General features: G+C 48.9%; 6 protein-coding genes across 6 annotated transcripts; 2 read left to right on the forward strand and 4 right to left on the reverse strand.

Annotated features, from left to right (window-relative positions):
* Positions 1 to 144: 144 nt before the first annotated feature.
* ASPWEDRAFT_51268 (uncharacterized protein) lies at positions 145 to 4,117 on the forward strand (the record flags this gene model as incomplete). Its single annotated transcript, XM_040837568.1, has 8 exons — positions 145 to 197; positions 260 to 932; positions 982 to 1,776; positions 1,839 to 2,082; positions 2,891 to 2,993; positions 3,051 to 3,103; positions 3,157 to 3,280; positions 3,352 to 4,117. 8 exons carry the CDS (start codon positions 145 to 147, stop codon positions 4,115 to 4,117), a joined length of 2,811 nt encoding a protein of 936 aa, XP_040688774.1.
* Positions 4,118 to 4,298: 181 nt separating this feature from the next.
* Positions 4,299 to 6,612, reverse strand: ASPWEDRAFT_491624 (exonuclease V). Its single transcript, XM_040837226.1, has 2 exons — positions 6,051 to 6,612; positions 4,299 to 5,991 (listed from the first exon to the last, which is right to left on the reverse strand). Exons 1-2 carry the CDS (start codon positions 6,201 to 6,203, stop codon positions 4,480 to 4,482), a joined length of 1,665 nt encoding a protein of 554 aa, XP_040688775.1. The 5' UTR covers positions 6,204 to 6,612; the 3' UTR covers positions 4,299 to 4,479.
* On the reverse strand, positions 6,609 to 8,242 carry ASPWEDRAFT_40244 (uncharacterized protein). Its single transcript, XM_040835278.1, has 2 exons — positions 7,335 to 8,242; positions 6,609 to 7,264 (listed from the first exon to the last, which is right to left on the reverse strand). Exons 1-2 carry the CDS (start codon positions 7,874 to 7,876, stop codon positions 6,844 to 6,846), a joined length of 963 nt encoding a protein of 320 aa, XP_040688776.1. The 5' UTR covers positions 7,877 to 8,242; the 3' UTR covers positions 6,609 to 6,843.
* Positions 8,243 to 8,322: 80 nt separating this feature from the next.
* Positions 8,323 to 10,678, reverse strand: ASPWEDRAFT_154701 (MFS transporter). The gene is made up of 2 exons (XM_040829669.1): positions 10,181 to 10,678; positions 8,323 to 10,122 (listed from the first exon to the last, which is right to left on the reverse strand). Exons 1-2 carry the CDS (start codon positions 10,551 to 10,553, stop codon positions 8,654 to 8,656), a joined length of 1,842 nt encoding a protein of 613 aa, XP_040688777.1. The 5' UTR covers positions 10,554 to 10,678; the 3' UTR covers positions 8,323 to 8,653.
* A 2,269-nt stretch (positions 10,679 to 12,947) lies between these two features.
* Positions 12,948 to 13,745, reverse strand: hhtA (histone H3). Its single transcript, XM_040835279.1, has 3 exons — positions 13,653 to 13,745; positions 13,435 to 13,542; positions 12,948 to 13,375 (listed from the first exon to the last, which is right to left on the reverse strand). Exons 1-3 carry the CDS (start codon positions 13,675 to 13,677, stop codon positions 13,098 to 13,100), a joined length of 411 nt encoding a protein of 136 aa, XP_040688778.1. The 5' UTR covers positions 13,678 to 13,745; the 3' UTR covers positions 12,948 to 13,097.
* Positions 13,746 to 14,149: 404 nt separating this feature from the next.
* ASPWEDRAFT_183211 (histone H4) lies at positions 14,150 to 14,978 on the forward strand. The gene is made up of 3 exons (XM_040831970.1): positions 14,150 to 14,484; positions 14,560 to 14,835; positions 14,895 to 14,978. The coding sequence occupies exons 1-3, from the start codon at positions 14,475 to 14,477 to the stop codon at positions 14,918 to 14,920; spliced, it is 312 nt and encodes a 103-aa protein (XP_040688779.1). The 5' UTR covers positions 14,150 to 14,474; the 3' UTR covers positions 14,921 to 14,978.
* The last annotated feature ends 1,055 nt before the right edge of the window (positions 14,979 to 16,033 follow it).

Consider the following 16,033-nt stretch of genomic DNA (forward strand, 5'->3'; position numbering starts at 1 on the left):
GCCATAGTTGCCGTTGCGGCCACCGGACAAGCTGTTTATCGTTTATCGTGGTCTGATCGAGCATCTCCAGCGGATCTTTTTTATCGCTCGACGAAGATCTCTCTGTCTGTGAGGCAATTGACGATGGAGCCTACTGGAACCCAAATGAATGAACCATCAGATCCATCAAGACGTGTCAAACCACGTACAAAACAACGGTATAACTCGAATATCCGTCATAACATTGGAGCTCCCCAACTAACCTCAAGACCCATTGCAGTCCACCTCCGCCGCCGTTTTATATCCCTCTCAACATAACGCTTTATCTGTGTCTCATTTCTAATGGAATTTCCGCTTTCCTTGCGCCTATTCAGGACTGCGATGAAGTATTCAACTTCTGGGAGCCTACACATTACTTGAATCATGGATATGGTCTTGAAACATGGGAGTATTCGCCCGTCTACTCGATCCGAAGCTGGCTTTACGTCTCCCTTCATGCAGCCGTCGGAAAATTCGGCTCTTTTCCATTTCAGAGCAAGACTTCTGAGTTCTACGTGATCCGTTTCTTCCTGGCTCTTGTTTGTGCTGCTTGTCAGACAAGACTCTACTCCGCCATTTGCCGCACCCTCAGCCCCCGAATTGGCCTTTTGTTCCTCATGGCCGTCGCTTTCAGCCCGGGCATGTTCCATGCGTCTACCTCGTTCCTTCCATCTAGTTTTACTATGCATACGTCAATGCTGGGTCTCACGGCGTTCCTGGATTGGAGAGGTAGCCAGAAAACAGCGCAGGGAATCATGTGGTTTGGTCTCGGTGCGATTGTGGGCTGGCCATTTGCTGGAGCTCTCATCATTCCTCTACTACTTGAAGAGGTCATTATTGGATTTATCTCGGGTTCCATGTTGAAGACATTCGGAGGCATTTTCAAAGGAATCTTTGGGTGCTTGGCAATCTTAGTACGCTTTTGTCGATCGCTCGTTATTGGTAGCATGCTAATTCCTCTAGGCACTCGAGATTGCTGCTGACTATGTTTTCTTCCGGAAATTTGCCATCGTTCCATGGAATATTGTTGCTTACAACATTTTCGGTGGACAGGGAAGAGGCCCCGAGATCTTTGGAACAGAGCCCTGGACGTTCTATATCCGGAATCTCCTGCTGAACTTCAACGTTTGGTTCATTTTGGCTATGTCTGCAGCACCATTGCTCGTTCTTCAAGCTGTTTTCCGGTCTCAAGTTACCACTAAACAGACTTTGTTGAGGACTGTTACTCTCATCACACCTTTCTATATGTGGTTTGCTATTTTCACCGTCCAGCCTCACAAGGAAGAGAGATTCATGCATCCTGCGTATCCGTTCTTGGCTCTCAATGCCGCCATTTCGTTCCACATGGTTCTGTCCTACGTTGGATCCAGCAACTCGAAAGAGGCTATCGGACGCGTTCCAGCGCCGTTCAAGCTTGCCGTGGTGTTGTCATTGGTCCTCGTTGCCATAAACTCGGGTTTGCTCCGGATTACCGGGATGATCACGGGATACAACGCTCCTCTGAAGGTGTTTGAGCCATTGAAGGATCTGGATATTACTTATGCCGGTCAATCGGTTTGCTTCGGCAAGGAGTGGTATCGATTCCCCTCGTCGTTCTTCCTTCCCAATGACATGCGGGCCAAGTTTATACGGAGCGAGTTCCGGGGACTTCTTCCTGGAGAATTCCCCGATGCCACAAACTTTCAGGCTCTTCTAGATGGCACATCGCAGATTCCAGCCGGAATGAACGATCTAAACGAGGAGGATCCTGAGAAATACGTGAGTCATTTGCGCAGCTTTATTCTGCTTCTTATCTGACAGTAAACTAATATCAATAATAGGTCGACATCGCGCAGTGTTCTTTCCTCGTTGATTCGCATTTCCCCGAGCGAGTCGCAACAGAACTAGAACCTCATTATATAGATGACGAAGCGCAGTGGGAGAAGCTTTCTTGCGCTTCTTTCCTTGATGCTTCCCGAACAAGCATCTGGGGCCGTTTGATCTGGATCCCTGATCTGCCCTTCGTTCCAGAGCGCTTCCGTCGTCAATGGGGACAGTACTGTCTCCTCCAACGACGGGATCTAAGTACAGGAACAAAATAAGCTGGGGCTACCCAACCACAATACAAATAATAGTATGTATAAATAGAATTACATCCGGTTGCCCATATTTGTAAACAGAATGCGCCCTTGCAGGCGACAACAGGAAATCAACATCCGGCGGTGTGACCTATACCGAATTAGGATAAGAAATCCCTCAACGCCAACGAGATTTGCAGTATCACAGACCGCAAAGATAAGGGTTTCCCCGCAAATTGAACTCATTCTTGCTTCAGGATGTACATGGATTGGCTGCAGGCTATCGGTGGTCGGATCCAGGTATCATAATGGGGACTGATCGCCGTCAACGCACGATCGCATCCGATTAACGCGAATGGCACAGGCTTTATCTTTATCTTGATATGACCGCATGGCGGTATTTACTTGATACCACCTGCAGCAAAAAGAGCTTACCATCCTATTGACAGGTTGGGGTGATGAAGTATTCTTCATCTCTTCGAAGACCTGGTTGATCCTGTCAACTTATCCCCTCTATTTTGAAGCAAGGAATGACAATGACTCTTGATAATTTGCATATCGGCCAGTATCACATAAAAGATGTAGCATTCGTCTGTCTGATACTAAATGTCTGCGTCTGGCTTGCAATCACCGTCTCAAAGAGGTGGAAGACGGCTGAACAGATCCCCATACCCTCGACCCCAGACCTCGAGAAGAGGTCTTCAGTATCAAAATTCAAAAAGCCCACCAGAGAGCCAGGGAGTATGAAGCCCTCTTCCGATAACAGAGTATATGATGATTTAGCCGCAAGTAACTGACCTCTGCTCGTGACGAAGAATGGGCACCTTTGGATTTCAAAAGACCATCCGCATCCCCATATCCAGACTGGAACGTTCACACAACAAAGCCAATCCCCTACCGACCTTTCAGATATGGCCCGTAAGTCGAATCCAATGTCTATAGTCGCGACGACTGTCTGACAAAGAGCCTGTACAGAAAGTATTTTATCACTATGGGCTTGAGAAGCATGAACTGGGATGAATGGATAGGTAAGAGCAACCATCTTCCTCGAATCAAATTCATACTCACAGAGTTTACGTAGAACTCGATAATCACTATCTGCGATATCACGCTGACAAGGCACGTCGGATCCAAGAACGAGGCACAAAATGCTATGGAACCGCGCCCGAAGCAATGGACGGAGCGATTGAGCTGCTGGAGGAGCTGTGAGTCGACAATATCACGAACAATGCTATCTCAATACTTCGTAGGCTAACGGTTTTCTCCTCGTGTGTAGCTGCTCCTACCTCCCAGAACGATATCCCTCAATGTTCCAAAAGACAGAAACCGGAATCAACAACCTCGTAACAGGAGAATCCTTCAACATCGTACAATGCCCACTACCAGAAGACCCGATGGCCACAGCCGCACGTCTCGTCCAAGATGACCTCGCATTAATGTTCGAGAAAGAAGACGGCGAGTACTACCTCCTCGCAGGCGCAATCCTCCTCGCCGGCTTCTGGCGCCTCGAAGACAAATTCGGGATGCGACTATCCGAAATCCACACCTCCGGCGACGTGCCCCAATACCGCGAGAAACTCGAAAAGGGAATGATGAATTTCTTCCGTCGTCTTAAACCCGAAGACCCCGTTCTCCGGAATAACTACTTCATCCAAGTCGACGATAACCTGCCCTGGTCGCATAGTATCGGGTCCGAAGACGCGACTGAAGTCTCGTGGAGCACGGCGCAGAAGAACAAGGCTATCGAGCACCACTTCTTCCGGTCGGAGAGGCAGTCGTTGCGTCGTCTTCCACGGTCTGGGGCGGTGGTTTTCACCATTCGGACGTATTTTGAGCCCATCACGGAGATCGTCAAGGAGCCGTATGTTCCTGGTCGGCTTGCGTCTGCGATTCGGAGTTGGGGTGATGATGTGTCGCGGTATAAGGGTAAGGAGAGGTATGAGGAGGTTCTGCTGGAGTATCTTGACCAGAAACATGAAGAGCAGGTGGCTGCTGGGCTGGATTTGGAGAAGGAGGAAGAAGTTCGAAGTTATCCTTTGTGATTTAGTCTAGGTTAGGCTATACATAACATGTTCCATCTCAACAGATCAAGATAGCCATGAAGCTAGATTCTCAGTGCAAGACTTGAGAGTGAGGTTGATAGATGGTTCAACTGCATGGTTATATAGAAGATTGCATATTATTTACTAAACTTGGGTGGATAATAGAACACGCACGCAAGCACTAATTGCCTAAAACGACCAATACCTTCTATACCCTGTGTAACCAGATACCACCACCCATAATCTGGGCAACCAAATGCAAATGCACATGCAAATAAAATCTCTAAACGCCAAAGATGAAAACAAAACACAAAAAGCCTCCGGCTTAAAGAACAGAGAGAGGGAGAGAGAGAGAGAGAGAATCAACCAAATGCAACCCCCTCCACAAACCCCCTCGAAGCAGAACCCCTCCTCCCCCGTTTCCGATTCGCCATTTGCCATTCGCGCTCCTCGCGCCAGACACAATCATCGCGGAAATCGCAGAGTCGGCATTTCCACGCTTCCATGACCTCGACGCCGCGCGGGTCGCGTGTACCGCGCCACCAGCTCATTTGGTCGCCCAGGTAGGAGTGTAGGGTCGTGGGGTCGAATAGGAAGGATCGGCTTCCTAGGACTCGGGGTTGGAGGTCGGTTGTTGGGGCAGAAGAGAGGTATCGGGCTGTTAAGAGGGGAGATAGGACGGTTGGGTAGGGCTCGAGAAGGGCTGGCTGAGTCTTGGAGGGGATGGAGGCGGCGACGATGGATTCGGGGGGAGGGAGGAATGTGAGACGGAGTTGGTCTTTCATGAACTTCCAGAGACTGGAGAGATTGTTATGTGTGAGGAGAATGGTGCTCGAGTCCTGGCTGGCCGGGGGAGTGAAGTCTGAGTCTCGGGAGATTCCTTTTGCGTCTTCCGGGGAGGCAATGAAATCAGAATCAAAGTCCTGCGTGGACAGCGCATCGAAGAATTGATCGTTTAAACCGCCCACTTCGGTGATGAAGGCGTCCGTGAAGCTGCGCTCAGGGTCTAGGTTATACCGTGACGCAAGCAATTCCACGGTGACATCGTCGCTGAGGACAAGACGGTTGAGCATATGATAATACATCTGGAGCTGGAGCAGAGTCGGTCGAAAAGACGAGCTCTTGACAGTGGGAGTCGAGTTACTCGCTCTCGTCTTGACATCCGTCATATAAACCCTGGGCAAACTGAAGACCTCTGGGGAAAGCTGCTGGCTGACCGAGTCATCGGGGGTTAGCGAAGGAGCATTCTGCCACGAGGCATCAGACAACCTCCTCCCACCCTGCGACGGAGACAGCAAATAATCCGTCAGCGACATCTGGTACTCTGGCATCGCCGCCCTCGAAACCTCCACATCGGCATAGTACTCTGCAGCCGTAGCCTCAAGATCAGAATCCGGACACTCAAACGAGAGCTGGTCAATAACCCCATTCACCAGCTCCCCATCCACCAGCCCCCAAACCTCCAACTCCCTCGTAATTCCATACTCCCGCAGCATCCGCAGACCCTGAATGACATTCCAAATCCTCAACGCCAACGCATCCTCCCTCGTCGTAATCTCCACCGAAACAGTCGTGTAGATCTCATCCTCCAGCGTCTTGTGTATGGTACTCCCCTGCTTCATCGCAGGCGTCCGTCTCTTCCTCCCAAACTTGGTCAACGTATACCAATACTGCAACTCGCACCACGCGGGGGAAATCAAATCCGTTACCGAAAATGGCTTATTGGGCGGGAGTCTGAATCGCTCTATCGGAGATCGAAGATCTGGCGCATTATTATTCTCGTCCTCTTGTTTCGTCCACTCTTTCTCGCGCGCGATGGCCCGTTCACGATCTCTTTTTCGTCCCTCGATGGAATTCGGATGCTCAACTAAACGCTTCGTCAGACTGTCAGTTCTCCAGTGAAAAAGAAAACACAAGGGAGTAGCTAAAATACCAGACGCGGTGCCAGCGTTGCCTGGCATCTGACCTGGTCTGCTACCAGTATTCTTTTGCTGTTGCTGTTGCTGTTGCTTCTGATGCCATGGCGAACCAAATCTCTCTCTCCCAAGTACCTTAGGCACGCGGGGAGACAACGGTGAACCCGCATAATAATCTTCAATATCACCCACAATCTTCCTCTCCTGCTCTTTCCCTTCCTTTTGTTGCTGTTCCTGTTCTTTTTCTCCCTTGGTGGCCGGCACGTTCTGCCCGGTCGCGTGTTCCGGGGCGACTTTGGCGAACAGTTCGTCCACTTCGTCCGGGGTGAAGTCGGATCCGTAATCGGTGCTGTTATCGTCGTTGTCGTCGACGAATCCGGCGGGGATTAGTTTCTGCGATGGCGGTGGGCAGGACATGCCTGCGACTGAATGGGAACTGTCATATCATGTCATGGAATGGAACATGTAACATGTCCCCGTGTGGGTGTTTGTTGGTGGTGGTTTGATAAGAGTGGCGCGTTTTCTCGATCTGATCGCGGCGGGTCGGGGTTTAGATGGAAGCTTAACGGTGTTAATTAATCATTCCACTCGTCGTGCGATGATTAAAAAATGCGTTTGTATTTACAGGTTGGGGTTTATTGCTTGTTTCTATAATATGTACAAAGTATCATCATTGAAAGAGTCTATCTATCTGGTATCTCAACGCTCAAAAACATGAGGGTAATTCTATGTACAGCCAACACCGCCATATTCACACGAAACCGACTGGGTCAAAAAGAGCGATTTTAAACACGATCATTTATCAGATCATCACGTCTTCAAGGTCGCCGAAGAATCAATCCCACTAGACGTCAACGCCTTTGAGGACATCATCTCCGCGTACTCAGCCGCCGCAACCTCCTTCGCAGCCTTCTGATTCAACCAACTCAGATACGTCTGCCATCCAACAGCAATACAGCCCGAGAAAATACTCCTGAACTGCGGCGCGACGTACATGAAACTGAATGCCGTGACAGCCGGCCACAGCTTGACACTGTTCTGGATACTCAGGGGTAGAGCCTTCTTCAACCGCTCAAATGTCTCCCCCAGTGTCGCGCCCGAGAGGAGAGATTGCAAACTGAAAAAGTACGTGTTGAAGACCGGGGTGAAGACGATTTGCTGAACGGTGACTTTGGTCAGGATAGAGAGGAACTTGGACGAGTAGTTGAAGTTGCGATGGAGGAACATGAACCTGTTTCCGGGATGGCGTTAGTATCTAGGCTTTGGGTGCATGCTTGCTTGGCTGCTTGCTTGATACTTACCATTTGAACGTTGGAATACTCGATCCCACACCAACAGCCAAATGCCGCATCGTTCTCCATGGATCATATCCTCCCAGGATACTCTGACCCTCCTGTCCCTCCACCCCCTCACGCTCCCCATCCCCATCCTTCGCCTCCCGCGCCGGACTCGAACTCTCCGACGGAAACAAAAACTGCGCACTCAAATCCCCACACAGATAAATCACAATCGAACTGACCACCTGCGTCGCATACGGCCTACGCTCCTGAATGCGCGTGTATGACCTCCCCAGTCTCCCCACCGGGCCGGCCTGGATTCTCTGGCCCAGAGATCGAGGCGCAGGGCTCACGGGCGGTGTTGGCGCGCCGGCGGATGAGGCTGCGGTGCCTGAGGGGGGCGGCGCGTGCTTTGGTTGATTGTGCGCATTTGCTTTCGTGTTTGTGGGTGTGGGTGAGTTGGAGGATTGGGTTCTGTGTTGGCGGGTTCGGTGGGTTGGGGATCGCGGGGATGTCGTTGTTGGTCGTTTGGCGAGCTGCGAGGGCAGTCTTTGTTGGAGTCTCATGTCTAAATTGTATATCTATTCAAGGAAGAGAAGAAAACGAAAGAAATAAAAAAGGTGGGAGACCCGAAAAGAAGAAAAGAAAAGAATGGTCTGAATAATCTATGGGGGTATCTCGAGGGACCAGGATAAGGATAAGAGAAATCGACGCAGGAACAGTCAGGGAAACGATAAGGTCATAAATTGTCTTGACAAAGGATTGACAACACCAGAGCAGACAAATGAAGGAACAAGAAAGGGAAAAAAAAGGAAAAGACGTCTACACCGCAAAAGAAGTTAAGAACACACAGAAACTAATAATATTTCCCCAGGAGAACATTTATCGCAGAGAAATGTTTTCCCGTCGGCATGGGTTGCCGAATGCCGCAACTTTCCGATCGGAGACAAGATCTGACTCCGGCCGATCTTAGAATAGATAATTAAGACGAGGGATTAGATACTAGGATAGTGTTGGTATATGCATAATCATCATTCCATTAACATTTACATATCTCTATAATGCAGGCCCAATGAAATAACTCCTCAACGAGATGGTTCTCGGGGTATACAAGACAAAAAAAAGCAAAACTGATTATATGCGCCCATGAAAATGCGACAATGCGACAGTTGAAATCCAAAACTTTTTTCTTCGTCTTTGCTTCCATATCTCGTCGATATATAGTCGGAGGGATTGGCGTGGGTAATAGGTACTATGAATTATCCGCGATGTCGGTGTATATATGGGTATAGGTTGTATCGGTAGGGGGTATATTTTTGAAGGTGTCGGCGACAAAGTCCAACTTATTTAAATGATTCCCGGGTGTTGACACGGTCAACGTCGTATGGGTTGCCCTCATAGGGCAATGCGACCGAGCCAGCAGTCCGGGTGGATGTAGTCGAATGCGCACGGCTGCGGATTTGCTTCATGGACGGGAGTCCTTCGACCTTGGAATCGGTTTCACTGCCATCGGATACGTCCGCGACTGCAGCAGGCGCTTCGGTGCGATCAAAAACGGGTGCTTCTTTCTCCTCGTGCTGTTCTTCTTCTCCAGAAGACTCGGGCTGTGTGGCTTGGTCCTGGAGCTTGCGCATGAATGCCTCGGACTGAGCGGAGTACTTGCAGCGCTTGCGAATGGCCGGTCCGTACTTGTAGAACAGGAAGGGGAAGGGGACACAGGCCAGCGCCAGGAACGCCGGGATCGAGGACGCCCAATGGATACCAAGTCCTTCGTACATGTAGGTGGTGAACAAGGGGAACACAGCACCAAAAATGGAACGCAAGACGGAGTTGGCGGCGAGGACAGAGGCGGCGAAAATCGTGTAAGAATCAATCAAGTAGTTCATGATACTCAGGAAAACCAGGACCATGCCGAATCCAAAGGGAACACCAGCTGCGACACTGGCCATCCAGTGGATGGAAGGATAGTTGGTCCATGCAAACCAGAACAAACCAACAGGAATAGTAACAGATGCGATCAGACAAGGCGAAAGGCGTGCCTCGGGAGGGGCGAATCCGTCGTTTTCGTCTTGGACTTTGATATAACGATTGTTGTCGGGGATTGTGTAAATAACGGCACTCAGCATGCCCACCATGATTCCCAGGAACGGCAAACTGCCAACGCCTTGGTTCCAGCCACGGACCTCCTCGTAGACAATGGGGTAAGCGGCAAACAGCATGTACAATGTTCCATAGACAATGGCCATGTACAGAGACAGCAGGAAGACAATAGGCTCCCGGAACAGCAAGATCCATGGACGAGACAGCGCAACGGAGAAGGACTCTGCCAGAGAAACCTTGCCCTGGTCAATTTCAAGCTTGCTTCGATATATCTTGCCAGAGAGCTTGCTCAGTTTCTCTGCACGGCGACGGAGAAGGACGGGGGCATATGTTTCGGGGATGAATAGAGTGCCAATGATCCAGACGGTACCAGAAAAGGCACCTAGGAATCCCATGACCCATCTCCATCCAGCGTTCATTCCCAGGAATCCACCGATTATGGGACCAAGAACGGGACCCAAGAATGGAGCAGCAGCGAAGACACTCATTGCAATACCCCTTTGTTTTGCGGGGAACATATCAGCAATGACACCACCTGCATTTGTCAAGGGCGACGATCCAAACGAGCCAGCGAAGAATCGAAGAATGATCAAGGTCCAGGCGTTTTGAGCACCGGCGGCGCCACAGTTGAATGCCGTAAGAGCACAGTAGGTAACGATGAAAAGGATTTGACGACCGAACAGTTCACTAAGAGGAGCCCAAAGAAGGGGACCTATCCATCAGTTAGTGTCAATCCATATTATATTCCTTCTGAGTGGATAGCCACTTACCAATAGCAAAACCAACAACGAAAAGAGAAACACCAAGGGTAGCAACCTCAGTGCCAATATGGAACTGTTGCTGGATCTGTACAATACCACCCGTATAGGCTGAAGAGACCAGGGAAACAGCCAGAGTCGCAATAGCAACTAGGATAGTAATGGTCCATTTTTTAGTCTCGCTGAACAGCATCGGATTGCGGGGGTCATTGGGGATCCAGGTGACGGCATAAGGGTCCTCATCTGTTCCTGATCCAGGGTATGGGTAGTCAATAATTTCTTGGGTCACAATGCCCTGGTCAACGACCAAGCGCCAGTATGGGAGTTTGGTAGGAGTGGAAGACTCGATCTTGTCGGTCCCACGATCCTGATTGGCGTCTGCCATGGTGAGGCAGGACTATTGTGTTGCACTGCAGAACAATAAGACTGGAGAGTGGCGGTGGGTACAAAGAGGGACACTAGTTGATGGAAAGACGAATGCGGAGATAGTGAAGAGATGTTGTGTACAAGAACAGATGGACAAAGAAAAAGTGAAGAAACGAGGCTCAATCCAGGAACTGGGGCAGGGTATATATAACAGCTGGAATCTGACATCTCCCAAGCTTTTATCCATTGCTTTGTTCCCTTTTTTTTTTTTTTTATGAATCAGGGACTAAAGAAATTAGTGTCGGACTCGAGCCGGCGTTGAACCAGGAAACTCGGTCTATTTTGGCATCGCAGCTCCACCCACAGCCGAAATCTGGGCATTAACCGCCGTTATGCAGCGCATTAATCCAGAAACAGTGGGGACGGCTGTTTGCGATTCTGGGATTATTCGGTCTGGATGTCTGGAGGAGGACGCCATCGTATTCATAAAACGAGCGGGCATGTTTCTTATGTTGGATGGCCATGCATAACTCTGAGGACCTGCTCTGGTGCACATTATTGATACCCTCTACAAAGAGAGATATCACATCACACTGACACACTCGACAGTTGAAAGCGTTTATCCTGCGGTCTGCAGTGTCCAGAACTGGATTCTGTCTGCATCCATCCTGTCAACTTATGCGTCACGTGGTTCCGTGCATAAGATAACGTTTGCGTGTTCTAGCGCCTTGGCAGTCGGTTCTCACGGCATTGAAAGGATCCATGCGTCTGTCCGGAGATGAACTTATCTCCATCTCTCTGCATGGCATCTCATGGCGTTGGTTTATCGTGATTGGGTGGGCTGGGTGTTGGTTCGGCACTTACAAGGATCCATCTCCTCTTCAAAGTGTTGGATATCCACCTACAAGGCAGTGTAATCGAGTCTGGTGACTGTAGCTCGATCTGACTACCACGAATCAGGTGCTTAGGCATGGCATGCCATGGTGTGTCGTACAATCACCAGTAAGACTGTAATCTTTCTAGCAAGATCTATCATCTTCTAGCTATTTCACTGGGTATTACTGCCTGAGTAGATGATCATACCCATAGTCCATCTAGCGTCTGGGGCCAAGTGCATACTCAGAGAATCTTAATAGGATCTATCCGTTGGTGCCCGTGGTTAATGCTTACTTTCTTGAGTCATTCCTTTATACATAACTACTAGTCTCTACGAAATTATCCTCGATATATTGTTTCGCGGAGAAAAGCTGCATGTCTCCGTCTAGTCCTCCGTAACTACGAACTATATATTTAGCATACCCCGAATCCCGAATATCCCCAACATCAACCTCAAAATCAAATACAAAAATCAGTTAATTATCACCACCTTAATTACTACACTTAGAACAGAAAGATAGAACAATAAATAAAAATAAAATGAAACTCGGTCCCGGACCAACATTCCCGCCCATAAAGCATATAGCCACGTTCTCATCCCGAGGCACGGACAACACCGTCGGAATCGGTCCCCGTTTGGGGTTCTACAGCGATCGAAGAACCCTGGGATGGAAAAAAACCTAGAAGGCAAAAAGCAAAACTGCCTAGGTAAAAGGATTCGAAGAAACCAGAAGTAAGAGAACTGCATAATTCGTAATCAGATTAATCATTATCCATTATGTCCTTGCCTACGGATTTGGTTTGGTCTGATTATGAATCATATTAACCCGTGACCGTCACTGAAGAACTTTCGATGACCAGTTACAGTGTCAAGGTTGCTTTGAGGTCTGATTCATAACTCTAACTACACTTAACGTCATATTATCAGTATCTGGTATATCGGTGTAGTATTCATAATGCCAGAATACGTTGCATAATTATGCAAAGACGACTGTGACATACCTAGGTGTGCTGGACGACATGATTGCGTCAGTCGAAAACCCCGCCTGCTTTGTATGTACTTCGAGTCTTCAACTCTTCAACTCGATATCGAACCAGGCATCACTGGGATCGATTTTTCCTATCATATATTCGGAGTCGAGACTTCATCGAATCTATCGGTATTTTACTCCATGCTGTGTCTATTGTCTCTCCTGTATCCAGTAGGTCAAGTGAATGCGTTGTTCAGATGACAACACATCGATTTCATCACGACTGCCAACTTGCGACCGTAGCGACGCAGCAGGCCCAGAAAGCACAAGGTCCTACTATAGAAGAACTCAGTACGAGAACATTAGATATTATTATGCGACTGGTTTGATTTTTTTTTTTTTTTTTTTCAGTTCGACTGCATTTGCGTCTATTCATGAGGTGGCGAATTGGTGACACCACGGTGGAAAGGCTTCCAGATAATGTACATGTTTGGATGCGCGTCCATGACCAATTCCACCCAGCCGCTTCATCGGCAGCTAATATTTATTGCGCAGTAGAAAATAAAAAAACTAAAAAACCCAGTGCCGAAACCCATTGATATTCGAAGCAAAACCCATCATGTATCGCCAGTAGTCATGATAAAAAGAAAAAAGAACCCCGTTATCGCCTTCCCAGAAGAGCCAACCGGAAAAAAGAATCGACTCATTAGAATAATCTAAGAGCGCTCACCACGGAGACGGCGGGCAAGCTGGATGTCCTTGGACTGGATGGTGACACGCTTGGCGTGGATAGCGCACAAGTTGGTGTCCTCGAAGAGGGAGACGAGGTAAGCCTCAACGGACTCCTGAAGAGCACCGATGGCAGAGGACTGGAAACGGAGGTCCGACTTGAAGTCCTGGGCAATCTCACGGACGAGACGCTGGAAGGGGAGCTTGCGGATGAGCAGCTCAGTGGACTTCTGGTAGCGACGGATCTCACGGAGAGCGACGGTACCTATTGAATTGTCTGTTAGAATGTTGTACAATAGCCACTTGGATCATGTAGGAACTTACCAGGCTTGTAGCGGTGGGGCTTCTTGACACCTCCGGTGGAGGGGGCAGCCTTGCGAGCGGCCTTGGAGGCGAGCTGCTTACGGGGGGCCTTGCCACCAGTGGACTTACCTATAGATGAGCTGTTAGTGAAACTATTCCAAGACGCGTTGTGTCGACCAAACGCGATAGTGACGCGAGGCAGCGAGGTCAAGAGAAAGAGCAGTGAGGAATCAACTTACGGGCTGTCTGCTTGGTTCTGGCCATTTTAGCGGCTTTTCTTTGATGGAATTAGATGGATTTTTGATGAAAAGCCGATGTGGTTGATGATAAAGTATCGTTGGTCGAATGAGTAGTGAGATGAAAGAAGGATGGAGGAGGCGGGTGGGGGAGGGTATTTGTAGTAAGCGAGAGGCGGGTGGTGATCTGGGTGCGTTGCCTGCAAAGCGGGTTGGCCTTAGCGCCCTTTCTTTTGATCAGAATAACGTTCGGAAAGCAGTGCACCATAAGCCGTGATTTCGCGGCTCACTTTTGGTAGGGAGAATCAATGGAAGGGTTGGCTTGGCCCTTGCTCCGAGCACTAAGCGAGACAGCTCCCGCATCAGCCAATGGGAGCGCAGGATCACGGATCTAGAATGCCACCCTACCACCGCTTGATCCCAGCCTCAGGCGTAGAATGCGAGTCGATCAACGAGATCAGGGGAATGCAAGCCCATTGCAATCATTCTCCTGATTGTCTCGCAGGATCAATCAGTGTGGTTGGGTGCGTTCCGGTCAGGATCAGGGACATACCAGCGGAATCATGGCTCTTCGGCCACGAAGCCGACAGATCAAACGCGCCGTGAGGATCCCGCCCGCTGATTGGTCGATCCGCCTGCTAGCGCGTGATTCCAACACCCTCCCCGCGCTCTTCCCTCTGCTATACAAATATCGACCGTCCCAAGCCCTTCCACAACTCTTCTTTCCCCTCCATCTATCTCATCTGTCATCCACTCATCCATCCAAACTCCTCTACTCCACATTTTCAACCTAATTCAACTCTACTTTAATTCACATCTATCATCATGACTGGCCGTAAGTAGCTTACTCTTTCCTGTCATCCATAGGAACGCGATTCGAACAGGTCACTAACGCGTCTTCAATCAATAGGTGGAAAAGGTGGCAAGGGTCTTGGAAAGGGTGGCGCCAAGCGTCACCGCAAGATTTTGCGTGACAACATCCAGGGTATCACCAAGCCCGCTATCCGCCGTCTCGCACGCCGTGGTGGTGTCAAGCGTATCTCTGCCATGATCTACGAGGAGACCCGTGGTGTCCTCAAGACCTTCCTCGAGGGTGTCATCCGTGATGCCGTCACCTACACTGAGCACGCCAAGAGAAAGACCGTCACCTCCCTGGACGTCGTCTACGCTCTCAAGAGACAAGGACGTAAGTATTCATTCGGTTGTCTGTTCGCCATCGACGCGTCTAACATGTCTCTTTCTCAGGTACTCTCTACGGTTTCGGTGGTTAAACGTTTTCTTTTTGCTTTCTCTTTTTTTCAATTAGCCATCCTGCGCGGTCGACGCGTCCGTTGTCCTTCCGCAGCAGAGACGCGAAGGGTTGCTTTTTCGGATTGGTTCACGGTATGACTGGGACGTTGGGGTGTTCTCTGAATCTTTTCATTACTACAAGTGTCATGGGTCTCTGGGTTTGCTTTTTTATCGTATTTTATTTTACTATTACGCGTCCACTACTGGTCTGCTAGTGTTCGTGGTTGAATTTTTTCTGTATCATAGCGGCCTTTATCCTTCGGCTGGTGCCATGGGCTCGACGAGATCGTAGCATCAAACACGATCCGATATGAATACGAACATTAAAAAAATTTCAAATGATACAAAACTGGTTCCTTTGTAGACTTCCTCTTTACTTCCAATATAGTTTTCTTGTTGTGTTTTCGGTATTGTTTTGATTTGCGTCACGCGTCTTCGCGTCGTGGTGACAGGCTCTGTATAGTCAGCAATCAAGTAATATTAGATTCTCGCCATTGGTCTTGAGTAGAATACTGGTGAATACTATGAATTCTAAGGTGCATTTCAATGCTGCTTTTCTTGTGTACTCTATATTCGCTGTAGTTTCGTATACTGGTGTGTAGGTACTCCGCGACTACATGACTTTCTCGATCGAGGTTCTATATCGACTATATCCGTTACTATATAGCAGCAGTGATATGTGATCGCGCTATTGTTTCGAGTAATTCGGTTGATATTCAATGGCTATGTTGTCCGTACAGTATCTATCAGGAAGATGTTGTACCTATTCGTACAGTATGTGATGTAGACCAAGGGCATATAAAATATATATCACGAAATCCATGGAAGAAACTTAACCAGCACCAAACACTCGAAAGCACAGAGGAAAGAAGGAGGATATAAGAGTTTCAAAATAAACAGAGCTTTTCCAACCACCAGATTCACACAGAAAGCGCCTGGAAGCAGAGGATCAATGTGCTTCTACTCTGCACTGAGCTCCGTTGGCGGGATTAGCAATCAATTCGACCAGGGTAATTAACCACCAAGATCTCAGCCGACCACGAAAGATCAGGATAAATATAGTATAATAGAAATGTTCATTAGAGTTACGTATG

The sequence above is a fragment of the Aspergillus wentii genome, assembly GCF_001890725.1.
Source record: "Aspergillus wentii DTO 134E9 unplaced genomic scaffold ASPWEscaffold_4, whole genome shotgun sequence".
In the NCBI taxonomy this organism is placed as follows: Eukaryota; Fungi; Ascomycota; class Eurotiomycetes; order Eurotiales; family Aspergillaceae; genus Aspergillus; species Aspergillus wentii.

Excerpts from the sequence above, each read along its gene's own strand:
- ASPWEDRAFT_491624 (XM_040837226.1), bottom strand. The coding sequence starts at position 6,203 with ATGCGGGTTCACCGTTGTCTCCCCGCGTGCCTAAGGTACTTGGGAGAG. Across the intron at positions 5,992-6,050 it reads CAACGCTGGCACCGCGTCTG|CGTTTAGTTGAGCATCCGAA; the intron begins GTATTTTAGCTA and ends AGTCTGACGAAG.
- ASPWEDRAFT_183211 (XM_040831970.1), top strand. Across the intron at positions 14,836-14,894 it reads CGCTCTCAAGAGACAAGGAC|GTACTCTCTACGGTTTCGGT; the intron begins GTAAGTATTCAT and ends TCTCTTTCTCAG.
- ASPWEDRAFT_154701 (XM_040829669.1), bottom strand. The coding sequence starts at position 10,553 with ATGGCAGACGCCAATCAGGATCGTGGGACCGACAAGATCGAGTCTTCC. Across the intron at positions 10,123-10,180 it reads CGTTGTTGGTTTTGCTATTG|GTCCCCTTCTTTGGGCTCCT; the intron begins GTAAGTGGCTAT and ends ACTGATGGATAG.
- hhtA (XM_040835279.1), bottom strand. The coding sequence starts at position 13,677 with ATGGCCAGAACCAAGCAGACAGCCC. Across the intron at positions 13,543-13,652 it reads CAGAACCAAGCAGACAGCCC|GTAAGTCCACTGGTGGCAAG; the intron begins GTAAGTTGATTC and ends GCTCATCTATAG. Across the intron at positions 13,376-13,434 it reads GCCCCACCGCTACAAGCCTG|GTACCGTCGCTCTCCGTGAG; the intron begins GTAAGTTCCTAC and ends ACAATTCAATAG.
- ASPWEDRAFT_40244 (XM_040835278.1), bottom strand. The coding sequence starts at position 7,876 with ATGAGACTCCAACAAAGACTGCCCTCGCAGCTCGCCAAACGACCAACA. Across the intron at positions 7,265-7,334 it reads AGTATTCCAACGTTCAAATG|GTTCATGTTCCTCCATCGCA; the intron begins GTAAGTATCAAG and ends TCCCGGAAACAG.